Raw genomic sequence first — 19,686 nt, 5'->3', positions numbered from 1 at the left:
TGTAATCTTTTTATCTAATATTTGTTTTTCATAATACTCGTCCTTGATAGTTTTATTATCTATCAATTTTATATCATTGAGGGGGGCTACGGGGGGGGGGGGGTGAATCATATATGTATTGTAATTTAATTCTTTTTTAACCGACTTTTGTTTCAGTATCAATATTCTCGTATTATCAGAAAAGCAAAGCTACTCTAAAAGTATTTCAAGTTAATAGTTGTTTTTTTAAAAACTAAAGTCTACGCCCCTAGAGGCCTTTTAGGGAAAGGGGAGAGGATAGTTAAGTTAACCTCTTCATTTTAGTTTTAAAAACAAAATATTTTTTTATATATGGGTGTAACTTTACAAAGTGTCTCAAAAATCAGCCATGTGACGTCATAAAACTGAGTGAGATGAGAGGAGAAGTGGGAAAGAAAATCCCTAAAAAAGAGATAAATAATCCCTCATTTTTATGACGTCACATGGTTGATTTTTGAGACACTTTGTAAAGTTATGTGGGGGAAGTAGCTAAGTAGTGTATTTTTTTCTATGGGCGTTTAAAAAAATACCATTTTATCGAAGCCATATTGTCGACAGAATCATTTGAAATTGCATATTGATAGAATGCCAACCTCAAATTTGAGAAATGTTGATATCTTGTCAGCCATTTTCACTTTAATTTATGTCCAGTGATACAAATAAACCATTAATTGTATCTATTGCATCGTATTATAGACAGATTTCTCTGCGTATTGTAAATGAAAAAAAAGTATAAGATTAAAACCAGTTTTTTTAGCCCTGAGGGATAGAAGGCCCAGGTTAACAATCTTTGCTACTTTTGGAAATGATTGTCCTTGTGTCAAAATGAATTCACCGAATATTTTCATTATTTTGTTTCCAAGGTGCAAAATTAAACAATCTTATCAATTTTCATAGCAAACTTTTGGATCAAACGGTTGTATATAAAGTTTCAGAAACGTATTTTCACAGTAGCTTTTGATAGGTTAAGTTAGATAAATGTTAATGATTGCCCCGCATGGGCTAGAAATAGGAGAAAAGATACTGTGAAAATACGACGAAACCCTCTACTTCGTTTTCTTTCCACGATACAAAGTTTCTTTTAGATAGACCCTTTGCTCTGTCTTAGCCTCTGGGGGCTGGCCTTGTCATAAGGGGTTGAAGAAAAAGTACCCCCATCCTCAAATATTTTGATTTGTTCAATTTAATTATGAAGTAAGATGATTTTAGGCTTTTTTTTATGTGCAAGTTTAAGACTTTTATGATGGTTTTATGCCATTTTATAACCCACTCTCTCCTCCATTCGAATACAGAGTCTAAGGCTGCGAAATTATTCAAAACTTTATAGAATCGTAGAGGAGAGTAAAAATTTCTAGGGCTTGGTGATATGCCCACCGAAATAATTGAATCCACCACGGCTAAACTGTTTAAGAGATCTTTAGATCAAACAATAACCCTAATTCTTTTTATAATAAAAAGGAAACAAGAATGACAACATCCACAAGTAGCGAAGCTCAAAAATTATAAATGGATATCGGGAAAAATTTACTATAGAGCAGTATCATACAATAATCATTAAACTTGATAAAATAGGGAATTTTTTTGAATGTTAAATAAATCAATCTCTGAAAGTTTCAGCCCTCTATCTTGAATAGGAATTGAGAAAATCTCAAAAAGTTGAAAATCTCGGAATCGATCTAGCACCCAAGTAACAGACAGATGGACAAAACAATGTATAGATTAGATGGGCATATGTCAAAGGAATCTTTACCAAAACATTTCAGCTGTCTATCTTGAATAGGAGCCGAGTAAATCACGTTTCAGACATACATACAGACGGACATTTCAAATTATAGAGTATCTTCGCTACTAAAAATGATTTTATTTAATATGACTTTTTATGACTTATTATTGATCATTTCTGGGATCTTAAAGGACATCCTTTCACACTTATATAGAAAAGAAAGTGTACATGTAGTAGAAGATTATGAAAATTTTCCCATCTGCATTCTGTTTATACTAATATTGATTTTTGTCAGGAATTTAGACATAGATAAATTCATTAAATCTCAACGTTTAGAGATATCCTTTTTTCTCGTATTCATTCGAATCCGGTGGATAGGAACCGGTTCTCATCCATACGAAAAAACTATATCTAGCATCGTATTATATCCAGCTTTCTACGAATATAGAATGTATAATCATAAGATTAAAATCAGTTTTTTTAGCCCTTGCCTTCGGCACCTCGGGGCTAAAAAAACTAGTTTTAATCTTATGATTATACATTCTATATCCGCGGAAAGTGGTTTATAATACGATGAAAGAAATAACTATTATAGCCTTATCTTTCTAATACTTCACATTTTGATAATTACTATATGAACCGCCCCTAGCCGCTTGCCAAGGGGGGGGGGGGCCGGGGGGGGTGTCAGAAAAGTAGCCTAAAATCCCCACAAGACATTTATGAAGCTTCCTTGCAAATACGGACAAACAATTTTCGAGATCTTTAGATTCAGACTAAAAAGTTCTCACTACTTCATATGATAGGATATAAATTCAGTTATTTTTCAACACTAATTTATTTAATTCTATCCTAAAATATTTATTTATTTTTTTTGTCTGAAGGTAAAGATCTCAGATAGTGCCGGTCCAAATTATTTGTTCTTTTCAGGGAAGTATTATAATTGTCTTGGGGTGGTTTTAGACCAGTTTTCTGGTACCCCTAGAGACTAGGGGTGAAGCAAAAATATATTATGATTAAAACAAATTTTTTGGGCAATTTGTGTATCGTTTATTTTTACAATTACTCAACAATATTGATTTTTTATTTATTTTCAATACAAATAGAATATACGTAATACGATTATACCTCCTGTTGAAAACTTTTTAAAGAGAAAATATAATCATAGAGTAGCTCCGCTACAAGACGTACAACTATATGGCTAGCTTATTAGACATAGAGTAGCTTCGCTCCTAATTTTTTTTTCTCAAGAATGCGCTCTTAATTGTTTTTTTGGTTGTAAAATATGAACTCTGCGAGATAAAGTTTTTGTGTAAAAAATCTTCCAAAATTATAAAGAAAATCTTCTAAATATGTTAGTCGAAATATTTTTTCATCAAAATTCGTAAAATGAGTAAAATAAAACGAAGTAATTCAAGAAGAAAACTTAATTTACAAGTAAGTTAAATATAGAATTTAAATAATTTTGTCGTTACATTCTTAATACTTTAAAGTTTGCTATTGTTATAATTGAATTTAAAATATAACCTAATCTTTCTTCCTTCCTACTTTTTAAATTTCGTCCGCATAGTGTTTATCTATCTATTCACCGTATTCTTCGTATTTCCCCCCTTTGTACTTCATCCCCTTTCATACTTCCACTCGTACTCTCACCACCAAACTATTTCTCCTTTCCTATCCCCTCTCTCTTGTCTGCTTTCCTTCCTCCTTGTACAAGTTACAAGTTGCCAAATACAAAGTTGAAAATAAGTAATTTAGTTAATTAGCGTCCAAGATTTTAATATAAGTAATGTTAAAAGTATTTGTAAATCGAATTCTAATTTAAAATTAACAGGAATTTTTTCTGTGTGTCTGCTGCACAGGATCTTGCTAACTGCTGATCGAACATATTTGGTTCAGAGAAGGTTTCTAACTATGTAGGGGTGGGTTTCTCAAATCGCCCCTTGAAAACAATACCCCTCCTTCAAAAAATTATTATTCAAACTTTTTTCACTTAGAAAGAGGATAGTCAATTTTTTTAAAAAGAAAATTTTAAAAAAATTTATTCAGAGGGTTACACTTATTAAAATGATTATAAACTTTCTTTTAATGTATAAAAAGCTTCACTGTAATGGTAAACCATATCAGTTCAGATATTAGTGAGATCCTATGGTATATTCAGATATTCTCACATCCTTTTATTTGTACATAAGGATTAGCAGATTGTATTTATATAGGCAAGACAGAGCAAAAAATAGCCTTAAACAATCTCATGAGTTAAATCCTTTGATAAAATAGCCTAAAACTACCCTAACATGTAGACTGCTTTACCAAAATCAAGAGCTCAATTGTTTCAGCATTTATTTCACGCTACAGACAAAACACACTATTCCTTTTGCAATAGAATAGAAAAGTGGGAAGGGGGTGTTGGAGTCAACCCTCCACTTTACATTGTATTTTTTAAAGAAGGAAATTTGTTTTTGTTTGGGGAGGGGTGAGTTTATTCTTCAATTGTTGATTTCTCTTGGGAGAGTTGAGGTACTCTTCCACAAAATAGTTATTAACCTTTCCAAGACCTAAGCAGTGGTAAGCAAGATTATTTTTCACAGAAAGACACATAGACATCCATTTACTTTTATATAAATCATTAACACTTCCTCTACAGTTTATAATTATGAAGAAAAAATAACCAACTTAACCTTTTCTCCATTTCTTTCCAAGAGGAACAATAAGAAATTTAAAAAATTATATAGTTAGCCTTAGTATTTAATTATTTAATGGTCAAAATATGGGTGTATTTCCTCCCCCATCCTCCACATGGTAAAATTAAGAGTATTAGATACAACATCATAGGTGCCTATCCCTTTAAACCTTTTGTTATAAACTTTACATGTACCCTCTACAAGATCTAAGGAGGATGTAAAGATAAGATAAGTCACAACCCCTGGAATCTTAGAGGTATGTGGAAAAATTTGTTTTGTGCAAACACACTTTTATGAGACGTGAATAGTTTGATTGTGTAGAAGTATGTATCCAACCCCCTGACTACAAATTAACAACCATCTTTGTGTCTGTGTTACCCCTCCGCTCACTTTTGCTTACACTCTCGATTATGATATAAAATCTTCTGATGCTTTTCGCACAACTTCTTGGAGAACCTGTGCACGCCACTGGTCGAATGTTCTTTTTTTCAAGAGGTTACTTTGATATTTATGAATATGAGTGTCCTTTTTCAACTTAACCTTGTGTCTGCGTTGTTTATGGGCATTATTATCCTTGTTCATTTCACCCTTTATGCTTTTTTAATATTAAAATTAATATTTGATAATATAACTTTTATTTCCAATCTTATTTTTTCTTTAAGATGCATATTTATATACTTTTTTATCCTAATTAATAAAAAATATAATAATAGTACGTGTTGCGACTCCTATGGCAACTATGACTCTGTGTGTGTGTGTGTGTGTGTGTGTGTGCTAGCCTCCTATTGGTTGAAACTCTGTAGCGCGCCCAATTTGATTTTCCTTTCCTACCCTACACTCACACACTTTTAGTTTTCATTTTAGTATCTTCTTTTAAACTTGCTACATACCGTTAGTTTGTTACAATTTAACACTAATTTAATTTTTAATTAAAGAGTGTTAATTAGACTTGTTGTAATATGAAAATGTAGCATTTGACACGTGTGATTAAATTACAGATAAATTTTTAATATTATGTTATTTAGATAACAGTGCGTTAGATTAACATTATAAGAAACTTTAAAATTAGATATTTGTTTAAAATATCAAGTCTTGGCTAACTGTGATAGAATTTGCATATAATTTAATTAAAATTTTGTGAAATTCTGCAATTATGGAGCATTTAATTGATCAGGAGAACCGTGTAGCCGCTAGCTTCGGCGGCCGCAGGGCTGTTAAAGCCGCTGACATGCCGGCTAGAGTGGAACAGGGCAGACCCGTGTTGGGTGAAATCTCGCAGAATGCCATGATGACCAGACGGCAACAGATGGTGAAGAGTTCGAAGCCCCAGGTATGAATTTATTCAATTTGCTTATTATGTATCATTATGTGAGGTTAAGTCTAATGAAATTTCCTTTATTTTGAGTTTTCAGTCTTATACGGCTAAACGGATGGTCTTGCAGCTGAATTTGTTCATCTGTTTATATGTAATCTGGCCTATTACGCGTTTTCTTGAGATGGGAATCTTTATTTAGGTTCTATTAAAAGCTATTTTATATATTTTGTGGTAGCCTTTTCTCCAATAGGTAGTAAATATTTATGTAAAAGTTATTACTTGAGTTATTCCTTTAACAAATTCCACCCTTATTTGATTCAAGGGGTTGTCTACACATTGTATAACGGGATTATTAATATTACTAGGTTGTCGCATTCATATTAGTTCTATCCTTGCTATTTTTTTTTATCCTCATATAAACAATAGGTTTTTTATTTAATAATGCGCCTCCTTGTTTTTTATTTTACCGTGGTCATTTAGATCCTTAAGGTTGAGGGCGAAGCAGTTAGTGGTTTATAGTAATATTTCCTTTGATTCACTTATTTATTTTCCAGTTTTGAACTATCATATCTTTGTATTGATATTTCACGTAATCATGTTCTATAATATACGGGCATTCACCCCTTTGACAAATTCAGCACAGTTATTTATCCCATTATGTTATAGAAGCATTCAGCGGATATTAAAATAATATGATTTTCGCCTGCAATCGTCGATTTTATTCATGATATTTCAGTATGACCGAGAACCGGTTTTAATCCAGCGGATATTAATCTGTTTCAAAGCTATACTGGAATAGTTATTTATCGCATCGTATTATAAACAGCTCTCCGCGGACATAAAATGTGTAAAAATTGTAGATTAAAACCAGTTTTTTTTTATAAATATTCGTAGAGAACTAGACTTTAGGGGAGGCAAGTCTGTTTTTCGTATGGATGAGATCCGGTTCTAATCCACTGGATATTAATCGGTTTCAAATGAATACGAGAATAGTCTCGCATCGTATTATAAACAGTTTTTTGCGGATATGGAATGTACAATTATAAGAATAAAACCAGTTTTTTAGTCCTAAGGTGCCTAAGGCACGGATTAATAAAACTGGCTTTAATCTTATGATTGTGCATTTTTATATTCGTAGAAAGCTGGATATAATACGATGCTAGACATCGTTTTTCGTATGGATTAGAACCGGTTCCTATCCACCGGATTCGAATGAATACGAGAAAAAACTTTCCCTATAACTCATCAACTAACTATGTTTACTGGGCCCTGATTTTCTATTGTTTTTAGAAATTTAGGTCATAAAGACGACCCACCCCCTTAATTATGTATACCTTTAATCATCATTAGTATATCATATATTCTTAAGTGAAGATATCTTCACTTGAATTTTTACACCTAGTGCAAAATAAAAAATTTCTTATGTAGTAGGATGTTTGTGTGGTTTTCTGCTTACGTCATTTTTTTGTCATTGGGGTCTGAATGTTATAGTATACTTAAAAATTTCTCTTCATATATTTTATTTCTTTGCAATTATATGGAAAGCCAAATTTTCTGTTTGGTTGATTCGATATGGATATTATTTTAATATAATAATATATTACACAATATACTTGAGTTATTCATATAAAAGAAACTATATGTAGGGTGGGTCGGTGGGGGTGTGTAATGGGAATCATTTTGTTACATTTAACAAATTTTGTGCCATTCATTGCGCCCGAGTTTAAATCCCAACGGCTCACACACACACACTACACATACACGCACACACACACACACATTTAAGCACAGCTGTTTATGTCAGTTAAAGCCTGTAGAATTCCAAGCCATATTAATGCATACCTCCTTCCCTCCCGTCTCTCTCTCATATGCCCCATGCATGGATTTAAACTCCCTCCCTTTATCTACGTTGACTACGTACATTTCCCCCATCATTGAGTACATATGTAGGTTTTATTATATTATAGCAATGTATTTTGGAAAGGTTTCGTGTTTTTTTTGGGGATTTAAAAATTAATTTTTATATGAATGAATTATAACAATTTCTCCTTACCTCGAGGGAAGGGAGGTCTGAAAAATGGCATAAAACCAGCCTAATCAACATTTAAAGCTTCTCGAATATTTCAGAATTCTTTATAGAATAAAACCTGACTCTCTTTGTAATTTTTGGTCAATAAATTACCATCTGATTTAATATTAATTGACTATTTGTCTAGGGATCTGGTTTTTCAATCTACTGTGATGAATCCACCCAGGCTGCCAGCTCGAGCGGTGTGTTCCAGCAAAACCGGACAACCTTCTTGCAGGCGGCACCTGCCGGCGTTAAGAGCACATTCGGCACTTCTACCACGTCGGCTTTTACCACCATTAACAAGGAAAATTTGCTACCAAAGGATGTCAAGGTAAAATAAACCCGTTGATTATCTTATTTTAATGTTTGTGTTGAAATGGGTTTTTAAAACTGGTTCTAATCCAGCGGATGTTAATCTGTTTTGAAGCCATTCTGGAGAGGATTCTTATCTTTCAAAAAAATCTTTACAAGTTTAAATAGTTTTTAAATGGTTACTCAATACCCCAAAAATTGCCCAAGGCATATAGATGTACATTAGATTATAATTACTTACACGTAAATACGATAATTTAAATTCCTTTTACTTTCTTTTAAAATTTGTAGGTGTGTTACTTGTATCATATGATTTTATTATAGAACTTAAGTTTTCGGTTACTAGTTCTTTTTGTAAGATTTCTATTTAGCATTGATACAAGTTTTTGTTATACATAATTTAGTTCTGTTTTGGGAATAAAAGACGCTCCCTCCTTGACATACTTCCTATTACTTTTGACTTAATGAACTGTTGTATCTAGAGTGAGAAGAGCACTGGCCTGCACGCCCGTGTCCTCCGCCAGAATGTTCAGCACCAGAGGACCGTTCTATCCACTCTTCCTCCCCAGGTATGATATTTTTTTGTTAAAAATGTTTTTTTTTATGTAGTTTTGGCGATTTTTATTTTCTAGACATTTTCTACTCCTTCAGTTGAAACTTTATTAGATAGGAGTCAGGATTTTGACGATACTCTTCTCCCATGGCATACAGAGTTATCTTTCATTGTGCTAGTGGTTGCGCCCCTGGTATTTAGGGGATCTGTATTCGAAGCGATATGGAATGACAGAAAAATAGCCGAAAACCATACCTTAAATTTTTATAAAAAATATAAAAGCCTAAAACCATCCCTGGACCTACAAGAAGCTACACTTTAAAAGAGGTCCATATTGGATTAGTGGTAAGAGAGATCCTTCACTACAGACATAATAAAGCTTACTACATTATATAAAAGTATTAATTTTTTTCTTTTCTTACTATTATGAATTTTACAGGAGGAAGAACCTATGAACACCTCCTTGATTGGTGGTGTGGACAGCCCCATGGTGATGGAGACCAGCCTGGTGGCGGGCAGTAGCGGGGTGAAGACCAGCCCCGGGGAGAAGGCTGAGCAGTGGCGTGTCCCACCCATTCTAGACAACCAGACTGTTGATATCTTTACAGAGCCTGAGTATGCACAGGTAGGATATTTGTTTTTCTGTAGTAGTCGCCAGGGATCTAAAGGGTTAAGACAATTGTCGATAAATTGATGTACGTCCCCAAAAACTAGACACAATTATCCGTTCTTTATACTAAAATTAGTGGTTAAAACGTTTGGACACTCAACTTAATGAACTAACCAATTAAAATTCAATAAAAGTCTCCATAATTGGATAAGCTAATGAATAAAAAATCCTTCAACTTTGGAGACTAATGCAATGAACAGCACATTGTCTCCTCCCTCCCTGAGTGGTCGCGCTTGTTTAATGTATATTTTATTTTATACAATGCATACGATTTTTAGCCTACTTCGAAATTGCCTAAAGCTACGATTTTTCTTTTCGTCGCAGGACACTAGGTGATATCATTTAAATTCTGAACCAAACTAAAATAAACATCGTTTAATCTGTAATATGCATAATTTAAGGATATTTACCGGTACCTGCGTGACAGCGAGGTGAAACACTTGCCGAAGAGCAACTACATGGCCAAGCAGGGCGACATCACCCACACTATGCGCAGCATCCTTGTGGACTGGCTGGTTGAGGTGGGAGAGGAATATAAACTGCAGACAGAGACCCTCCACCTGGCGGTTAATTACATTGATAGGTAGGTATTTTGCTGTACTTAATTTGGGTTGTAAAGCTGCTCTTAACAATTTTATCCTGTCTGGTTCATTTTTAAAACTAGATATTTAACATGACAATTTAATTCTTGTGTATTACTTTTAACATCCTTTTGATAGAAACCGGTATTGAATAATGATGTAAATTACTTAAATGAATCTTATTTTACACAATAATCTAATACTCTATATTCAGAGAGGTTTGGTGATTTTATTTAAATTTTTTTGCTTTAGGTTTTTAAGTTACATGGCTGTGCAGCGTAGTAAACTGCAGCTGGTTGGAGCTGCCTGCATGTTTATAGCCGCTAAATACGAGGAGATCTACCCCCCAGATGTTGGAGAGTTTGTCTACATCACTGATGATACTTATAACAAGAGACAGGTACAGTAATTCGTTTTTTTTAAAGATCAAGCTAATACAAAATAGTAAAATTTTAAGTTTATTTTTTTTCTTCTCAATATCATTTATCTATCTTATTATAACTAGGTTTAAGGTTTAAAGAAATTCGCTTATAAATGTTATTAGAGAATAATTTTTAGTATACTAGATATTGATTTCATATTTCGATTCTTGGATTTAAATTTAACTTCTAAAAATTTATTTTGTAGGTGTTGCGCATGGAACATTTGGTGCTGAAAGTTTTAAACTTTGATCTGTCTGTGCCCACCACACATCTCTTTATCAGCAAACTCATCGAGTCAGCGCCTTTAGACCACGCCATCAAGGTAAACTCATAACTCATCAATATTACAACGTGGACGGCGCAATTGTCTTATAAAGTTTCTTGTAAGTCTCTATGTATCCGGTAGGTTGTGACTCTTTTGTAAAGCATTATAACTATAGTAAGTTTTATTTTATAATGCAAGAAATTTTCTTAGCTTTATCTTTGCACTATTTTAAACTTTAAAAATGCACTTTTAGTTGTTAATGTAGGAGGAATGCATTAGCCAATATTCCCTTCTATGAACTAGCTATCCTACTTAATATTAAACATATATTTATCTCCCTTTATCGAAGTTCTTTTGTGAATTTTTTTTATATATTTTTATTTTCAGGGTAAGCTTGAGAGCCTGGCAAACTACCTGGCAGAGTTGGCGCTGGTGGATGGTCAGTCATTCCTGAAATTTAGTCCCAGTCTGCTGGCAGCCAGCGCTGTTGCCATGGCCAGGCACACACTCAACCTTCCTGCATGGCCGGACAATCTGGCTATCAAAGCTGGTTACACGGTAAGCCCTCCTTAGTGTTTTAAGTGTAAATCAAAGCTGTAGGAAATTGATTAAAAAACTTACTATCTTCATGTTTAAGTGAAAATATTATGCTGTTACAGTAATTAACTAGACAACATTTTAATAAAAGGTTCGTCTATTAGGTATATAAGCTAAAAATTTTAAGCAGCTAGGCCGTTAGAGGATTTTTTAAGATTATGTAATATACCAGAGTAGTATTTTACAGTGAACTGCACGTTCTAACTGCTTTTTTTAATAGTTCAAAAAAATATTTTATTGTAACTGTTTTCAGTTGGAGGACCTGAAGGATTGTTTTGTTGGTCTTCATGGAGTGTTCAGCAAGGCTGAGACCAACGCCCAACAGGCTGTTAGGGACAAATACAAGGACTCAAAGTAAGTTATGTTTATTTTGTCTAATAGGCATGAAGTTTTTTAAAACTGGCTGTCTAAATAGCTATTTATCGCATCTTATTTAGGAGACTGTTTTCCGCGGAAATTTTAAGATTTATTCTAGATTTTTTGTTATTTGATGCTTTCCATCCATGCTTTTTCGTCATGTCTCGGAACCTTTTTCTTTTAGCATGTATTTGTCTTTAGTACTTAAAAAGTTAAATATGTCATGTAACTGTTTCCTGAAGATTGCAATATTCTGTTGTAATTTTAGTTTCCCTTGTTTGTTCATTTTTAACCCCGTACAAAATCCAATAAGGCCTTATAAAAATAATTTCTTATTGCTTCGTTACTCATTGAAATTTAATTTAGATATTAATTTTTTTTTTTTTTCAGGAAACACTTCGGAGTGTCTGAGCTTTCTCCCCCCAACATTTACTAGAAGCATCCAGTCCTTGTACACTATGTACTACTAATAGTACATAGTGTACAGCATCCAGTCTTTAATACGGCTGGATATATGTCTAAATAACTTGTTACCTTAATTTTGACCTTATGATCTCATATAATGTATTATTTAAAGGTTTTTATGTTATAGACTTAAATCATTAGCCTTATCAATTGAAAATTTGAAATAAAGTTGTTATTTTAAATTTTTACATACCTATACCTTATTTGGTACCTAAATTTTAAATTTAAAGACTATAGATATAAAAACCTTTAGATAACTAATATTATTACTAAATACCTGTGTTAATCTAATGCACTGAAAATTGTTAATCCCCACCAAAAAAATTGGGGATAAATCACACGAATTTTATATCGAAAACTTAAAAAAATAATATAATTGAAAATTAAAAATTTTGACCAAGCCACACAGCACTCTGTGGCAATAATTTTAGTACGATGCCGACTTACACAGTGGCAAATATAGAGCAAGCCATGCACCAAAGATATTTTCATGGCAATAAGTAATTTAACCTTTTCTGTTTGGCGCTTTGATTGATCTCTTATTTTTTCCTGCCATTACAGAAGAGGTTTTATAGTTTTAAATTTTTGTTTTTAATATTGTATTTCATCAATAGTTAAAAATCATAAAAAAAATTCTTAGTGTTGACGAAATTTTCAATTGAAAGCGAAATAATTTTAACCTTTCAATGTGACGTTGTTTTTTTTAAAATAAAATGTTTTTGGTTTTTATGCATATGTTATATTTGTATTTTTCTTTTTGGGTTTGTGGTATTTAAGCCTCTTTAATTGCAAATTTTAATTTTTATGTAGAATCTTCTTTTATTTTTACCATTGCCTTTTTACATGATATTTGGAATTATTAAGGTTAATTATTAAATTAGCCAGTAAATTTTTAGTTTAATCATAAAATATTCTTAATTTAACTAGAAAAGATTATTTATTTATGAAATTAGCTTCTTTTCTGTTCTGTTGCCTGTTTTTATCTTTGTACAATATTGTTTTTCTTGTTTTTTCTCTTTCTTATTATTTTTCTCTTGTGTATAATATGATGGATTTATTATATTTCCTCTAAATTGCTAGGACCCAAACCCTACGATGATTGTTAGCGATTATCATTAGAGGCAAATTTTATGTTTTTGAAATTTTTCGTTTGAAATAAAAATGTTTGGCGAATACGTTAGTGTTCTTATTCTATACATAAATAATAATTATATTTTATAATCCTAAATGGTTAATTGTAGACTAACATATTTTAAATATTTTGGATGTAAATATTGAAACATGGCATGTCTTATCCCTTCAGACCTTTTGGCAGTGTTCCTTTTACTTAACACCTGTAATTGTACATAAATATTCCAGATTACTTCAGCGTGTGTAGATATTAGGATTTTGTTAAACTAATAAAGTTCCATTTATACATCGATTACGATATGGTTGCAATAAAACCCCCCCTCCCTTTGTTCCAAAGATTTTAAGCCAACGAATAAGAGATCATGCTTATAAACTACAGCTACTTTGTATATTTACAGTATTATCCCCATTCCCTAATAAAACTCAAATTTAATAGAAAATACCTTGTACCTTAAAAGTTTAAATAAAATTTGCCTAATCAGCGTTTTCAAAACTTTTTTTTTCACTTAAGAATTTTGTAACGAAGTTAGTCTGGTGCTATGTGACCGAATATAAACTTTAAAATTTTATGAATATAATATAGTAATGTGAGAAAATATTGAGCTTGATATTAGTAGCAAACCTACTCTATAAATGTTAAGTGGCAGTCTGTTTGGGCTGCTTTATAAAGAAGACTCTAAAAATTTAACACAAAATTGTGACAAGTCAGGCGAATGATATCAATAGCTATCGAAACACAAGACCGAAGTGTATTTTACTTAATTTTTAACAAAAACTTGAAAGAGTTGTGGATCCGGATCCGCAAAAAAATGCGGATCTGGATCCTTGGACTAAAAAAAAATGCGGAAAAAATGGAAAAATCTACCTAAATTTATATAAAATAGTCACTTACAAAGACATTCTCGTGATGAGAGCCTATCTTTAAGGTTTTGGTTCAGACTTAAAAATTAAAATTATTTTTGACTTCGAGATTAAGGAACAAATATTTTTTTTGAAAAATTTGGTGATTTCATTTTTATTGGCAAGGATCCGGATCCGGATCCGCACTGACCAAATTTGGAGGATCCGGATCCGCATACAATCAATGCGGATCCACAACTCTGCAAGTTAAAAGCTGTTACAAATAATTCAATCCGATAATTTTTTTGATAATACCTAAAGACTTACCAACAAAGCATTATCCTAGAAAAAAAATAATTGTAATAAATAAAAATAATAAATAAAAACACCCCTTTCTTTAACCAATAATGAGGTTGGACTGTAATTACACTATTAATATTGGCTTAATGTTAGGATTTAGCCGGATATCCGGCCATTTTCATTATCCGACTTTATATTGAAACTAACCGATTATTGATGCAATAGAAATAGAAGAATAGAAGCATATTCTGAACCCTTTTTTCGTCAAATCTAAGAAGGAACATTTCTAGCAGACAAAAGTATTGTTTACTTTCGACTCAAGCTGATGTGGATTCTTAAGAAATTATAGACTCGCTACTCGATAGTGAGGCAAAATTATTTTTGTGAAAAATCATCCAAAAGCACATTAAAAATCTACAAAAAATTAAACAAAATCATATGTTAATAACCCTTTAAGATTTTACTTAATTTTTGTAAATTTTTTTATTCGATTTTGGAGGATTTACCACAAAAATAATTTTGCCTCACCAGCGAGTAGCCAGCCTAACTTTTTTTTTAAGAATCCACCTCGTTACTAAGCTTTCAAATTTAAACGAAATTTTTGGGCAATTAATTCTGATTCCGCATAGCTTTCTACTAAGAAAATATACTGTTTACAGCTGACTTTTATGAATGTATGAAATGAAAAAAAAACATGCCTTTGTAGCAATATGTGTACACAATTTCAACCAATGAGATCCAATGTAAATTCCGATGCGATTCTTCTATTGGCTCAATCAGACATTCCCTCTCTTTCTTAGTACCTTTATTATTGATGCCCGATATCCGGATATCGACCGTTGGCCAGATATCCGGCATTAGAAATCGGCCGGATATCTGGCCCAACCCTACTTAATATGTCTACATCCATTTATTTATCAGAGTTTTAAAGCCTTTACTAAAGTCAAAGTAACATTATAGTAAATATAACATAAAAATTTCCACTAATTGTGCTAACAAAACAGAAATTAAACTTAGAATTTTACTTTTGCTATCCATTGAAAGCTGTCTATAACACGATGCTATAGATAACTATTATAGTTCATAATTTTGATTATAATTATCATTAAAAAATAAAATTGCAATAAGTGTATGACAGCAGTCTTTATTATTTCAAATAAATTCTCAATATTTCTCACCTAAAAAAAGGCAAAATGAATGGTTTTCATCAATATTTAGTTGTTTTTGTGTTATCTATTGGTTCAATATTAGCAGGAATGTAAGGAACTTGGCTTTTAATTATTAAATGATATCCGCGGCCGTGGCTTAACGCGTAGCGCATCCGCTCTTTGTGGAGGTTATGAGTTCGAATCTTGGCGCAACATCGTGTCATAACTAAAAACGTTAAATTTTTTCCTACTGCTGCTGCTATGTCAGATGTGAGACATTAATAGACAAAGTAAGGGAATGCCGTGGCCCTAAAATTCATTATCATTCACAATTAGGACTTCCAGAAAAGGGTCGTGCAATTAGAGAGTTGGTTTTCAGTTGAGTGTTACTTAACCTAAAACCCCGGGTGTTTGGACGGAAATCATACTTGGTTGTTGGACCTGGCGTCAAAGTGTCATGGACAGCATACTCGCTTGTATAGGGGAAATCAATAAATAAATCGGGGCTTGGCAGCCGCTAAATAATATTACCTGCAGCAAGCACAATTTTAACAATCCTCGGCCGCCAAGTGAAACAAGTTGTCCCTCCAATTTCCATTTTTGTTTTGAAAAGGGAGGGTTAAGGTCGATTTCCCCCCCCCCCTCCCCCTAAATTTTTTTTTTCATTCAAAAACCTTCCCTGGTCTGTAAGAAGCTTTGTAATTGAGAACCCTATTGGTCCAGCGGTTAGCGAGATCTGAATCTAAAGACAGACACACATCCTGTTACTATTTTAGGGACTAGCAACTGCACCCCTAGAATTTAGGGTGGGGGAGAGGCAAAGATGACTAAATTACTATACCATTACTAAACCAAAAAAATAGCCTAAAACTATCACATAAAATATAGAACCTAATCGGTTCAGTGATGAGCGAAATATTAACTGACCATACTACTTTATTAAGGGGGGGGGGGATTTTTTATTTGCCATGTCCTTACATCTGATCTGTAGCAAGTAATAGTGGATTGAAGCAAGAACGAGTGAGTCCATTGCTACCAGACTTCAGGCCATTCAACCATCCTGCACAAAAGGTATCTTTATTTCAGGGCTTAGAGGGAATCCGCCGGAGCATCTTAATTCAATGTTTTTAACATTTATTTTTTTTAGTTAAGAGATGAAGAAGGTGGTTTATCCTCAAAGCTTTTCGTGGACAGTCCTCTGTCCAAGGTTAGGCATAGATATGTAGTACCTTTATTATCCGTAGGTTACTCAGTGCTCAAATGGCACTTTGTAGGAAAACGCCCATTTTTGATTGGTTATTATTTCTTTATTTTTACTGTAAATGTAAATAAGGTTTCGTGATTTTAAACAACATGAATTAGACTTAATCTTATCAAATTCCTAAAGGAAAAAATTTAATACAATTGAAATGATTTTGACTACATATATAGTTGTTCATGATAAAAACTTACAAAAATATAGTTTCATAAAGCGTTTAAAAACAGAAATATAAGCAGAAAAATCACGCAACCTTCTAAACATTTAATTTAGGTAAACAGCTCAAGAAAACTTGGGATGTATAAATTGTATAAGGTGAAGTGACACTTGTAAGACAACCCCCCTTTGATTGGGGGTATTTCTGAATACCTGAAGAATCAGGATCTGCAGGATCATACCTGGAATCTAAAACTTGCTTGCACTGAACACTTTAAATGACACATAAGAAAAAGTATTCAAAGCCTTTTTTCTTAAAAATGCCATGTTGATCTAAGAATCCCCCTCATTTTTAAAAAAATAAATTGAAAATAAGAGGGGAGGGAGAAGGGCGTTTTTGTTTGTTCGTTTATTAATTTAGGACAGGTTAGGTTTGGTTATATTGGAAACTGGGTGGGTAGCCCCTCAGGGTTAGAACACCACAGGTATAGTTCCCGCAGGGTTATGACCCCCCCTCCATCTATTCAATTCATTTTTAAAAAGGAGGGGGGGGGGGTTACAGTGATTTATAGGCACTTTGAGGGAAAGCACTGTTTAAAAAAACGCAAAAAAAAACAAGATTTTTATAGGTGGCGGAGCTACTCTATATTTATTTGTTAAGGTACACTGGCTTGAATATTTCCCCGTATTTGGAAGAATCTACACCCTACAACATCCTACTGAAGGAAGACGACAATCAAATACCTCTTCATTTACTATTTTAGGTAAAAAATACAATGATAGATAGATTGAATTGTTAATTAGATGATGGATTGTTAGATTGGTGGACGGATTGATAGAAAGATTGATATATGAATTAATAGATAGATTGATTTATATATTGATTGACATATCCTATCATGATAAGTAAGAATGTTTATTTTTGTCTTAAAGATTTCTAAAAATGTTGGTTGGAATAGGTTGGTTTTTTCGAGGAAGTCTCATACATATTCTAGGGGTGGTTTTAGGCTATTTACCGAAACTTTTCACCCTCATGTCATCTTTAGGCTAGGGGAGAAGCAACTAGTATTCTACATTAGATTTTTGTAATAGTTATGTATCGCATCGTACAATAAACAGCTTTCCGTGGCTAGTAAAATAAAAAATATCTGTAATACGATGCAATATATAATTTTTTTGGCTTTAAAACCAGCGGAAATTAATCGGTTTTGAAGCCATACTGGAAAAACTTTTTATGGATTGGTACTTGTGGTAAAGTCCCTTTCGTCCTTTTCACAGTAGATTTTGATAGGTTATTTTAGGTTAGGTTAGGTGATTGCCCCGCAGGGTTAGGAAATTAGCCCAGCAAGGTTATAGTCCTCTGCAGGGGCTAGAAATAAGAGAAAAGCTACTGTGGAAATATGACGAAACGCCCCTTAAGAGGCGTTGTCACGAAAGGCACTATAACCGATACTTCCATTTCAAGGTGGTATAACAGGTTTAACAGTAGTGCTTGCTGTTTGTTATACCAAGTATGGAAAAAATCAACATGTTAAAGAACAAAACTGTGCCTCAAGGTAAAAAAACAAGGATGGAAACATCCATAATTAAAGAGAGAGAGAGATAGAGATAGTTTTATAATTACGTTTTCTTATTCGTTGACTTAAAAACTTTGGGGACTTTTATTTGTTTCTTTATTAAGCTGAGCATTCAAACGTTTCATCCACTAATTTTACGTTGCATAAAAGAAAATTTTGTATAGTATCATTGGGGATGTACATGAATTTATCGGCCATTGTCTTATCCCTTTTAATCCCTGATATTTATTTGAAATATTTACAAAAAAAATATTTATATATATTCCATAGCAGATGAAAATGAAACATTTTCCTTACAGAAATTATATTTCCTATATAGCCTTACAGACAGACTGACGGACACAAGTAGATGTAAATGAGACTAGACAAAGTGTCAGACAAAATGATCCGTGTGACGTCAATAAGTGGTTTCCTTTCCCCCTTCTCCTCTCATCTCTTCCTTTTATGACGTCACACGGCTCATTTAATTGGACTCAAAATGCTTATCGGTCTTGTAAATCTTCACAAAAAATTCAGTCACCAATCTTAAAATTTTTAATTCCCATCGCATTGGTAATAATGAGCTATCGCTCTATCATAGACAGCAATTATTCACATCTATAATAAGTAGTTTGAAATATGACATAAACTCATACTGAAATAGGACAAGGAAAGTTAAACATTGTTATTTTTCGTGTTAAATTATGCCGTGGGAGAAGAGAGTGTTGCTATTTCAGGGGGGTGATACATAGATAAAGGGAATAGTAGCTTACACAATATTCCGTAAAATTGTGAGCAAGCTTCCTGTCAAATGTGCTTATTAAGTCTAACTGTTCTTAATGTTGACCAAACGCACAGTATAATTTAACGCATATTTGAAAACAGTTTGACATAATACGCGCATTTGACTGGAATCTTACTCACAAATTGACGTAATCTTCCATTGATAAATATTTGTACTATTTCAGCTATCCTGAAGAAATTAAACGTGAATGTTATGAAAGAAAGAAACAAATTGATGAAATTATTGAAACTCCAGAAAATGTCAAAATAACAGGAATAGATTTTTAAGTAATTTGGTGCAGTCTAATTATACCTCTATTAGCTCTAACTTTTTTTAGTATTTTAATCTAGAGTCGATGAAAAGGGGGGTCTACAGAACCCACTTGCAAAATAAATGGGTCTGGATACACCCACATAACAAAAGTCTACAACCTCTTAATGCACCTTCCCGAAAACAACCAAAGGGGGTGTCAAGGTAAAAAATAGC

General features: G+C 32.9%; 2 protein-coding genes across 4 annotated transcripts; both read left to right on the top strand.

Moving 5' to 3' along the window:
- The first annotated feature begins 5,176 nt into the window (after window positions 1-5,176).
- On the top strand, window positions 5,177-13,202 carry LOC145333992 (cyclin-A2-like). Of its 3 annotated transcripts, none has more exons than XM_080179265.1 (11): window positions 5,177-5,749; window positions 7,951-8,136; window positions 8,600-8,686; window positions 9,110-9,295; window positions 9,742-9,923; window positions 10,174-10,321; window positions 10,549-10,665; window positions 10,996-11,166; window positions 11,459-11,559; window positions 11,953-12,139; window positions 12,281-13,202. In XM_080179265.1, exons 1-10 carry the CDS (start codon window positions 5,573-5,575, stop codon window positions 11,996-11,998), a joined length of 1,401 nt encoding a protein of 466 aa, XP_080035391.1. In that variant the 5' UTR covers window positions 5,177-5,572; the 3' UTR covers window positions 11,999-12,139; window positions 12,281-13,202. The 3 variants fall into 3 exon arrangements, with proteins under 3 accessions (XP_080035391.1, XP_080035392.1, XP_080035393.1); XM_080179266.1 differs by having other exon boundaries at window positions 12,265-13,202; XM_080179267.1 differs by having other exon boundaries at window positions 12,258-13,202.
- Window positions 13,203-14,405: 1,203 nt separating this feature from the next.
- On the top strand, window positions 14,406-19,487 carry LOC145333180 (uncharacterized). Its single transcript, XM_080178330.1, has 6 exons — window positions 14,406-14,410; window positions 16,442-16,517; window positions 16,594-16,653; window positions 17,522-17,624; window positions 18,326-18,416; window positions 19,385-19,487. The coding sequence occupies exons 1-6, from the start codon at window positions 14,406-14,408 to the stop codon at window positions 19,485-19,487; spliced, it is 438 nt and encodes a 145-aa protein (XP_080034456.1).
- The last annotated feature ends 199 nt before the right edge of the window (window positions 19,488-19,686 follow it).

This window comes from Acartia tonsa, chromosome 12 (genome assembly GCF_053477335.1).
Source record: "Acartia tonsa isolate MP-2025a chromosome 12, ASM5347733v1, whole genome shotgun sequence".
NCBI lineage: Eukaryota > Metazoa > Arthropoda > Copepoda > Calanoida > Acartiidae > Acartia > Acartia tonsa.
The sequence above is the reverse complement of the archived record's forward strand: the minus strand, read 5'-3'. Positions and strand labels throughout refer to the sequence as shown.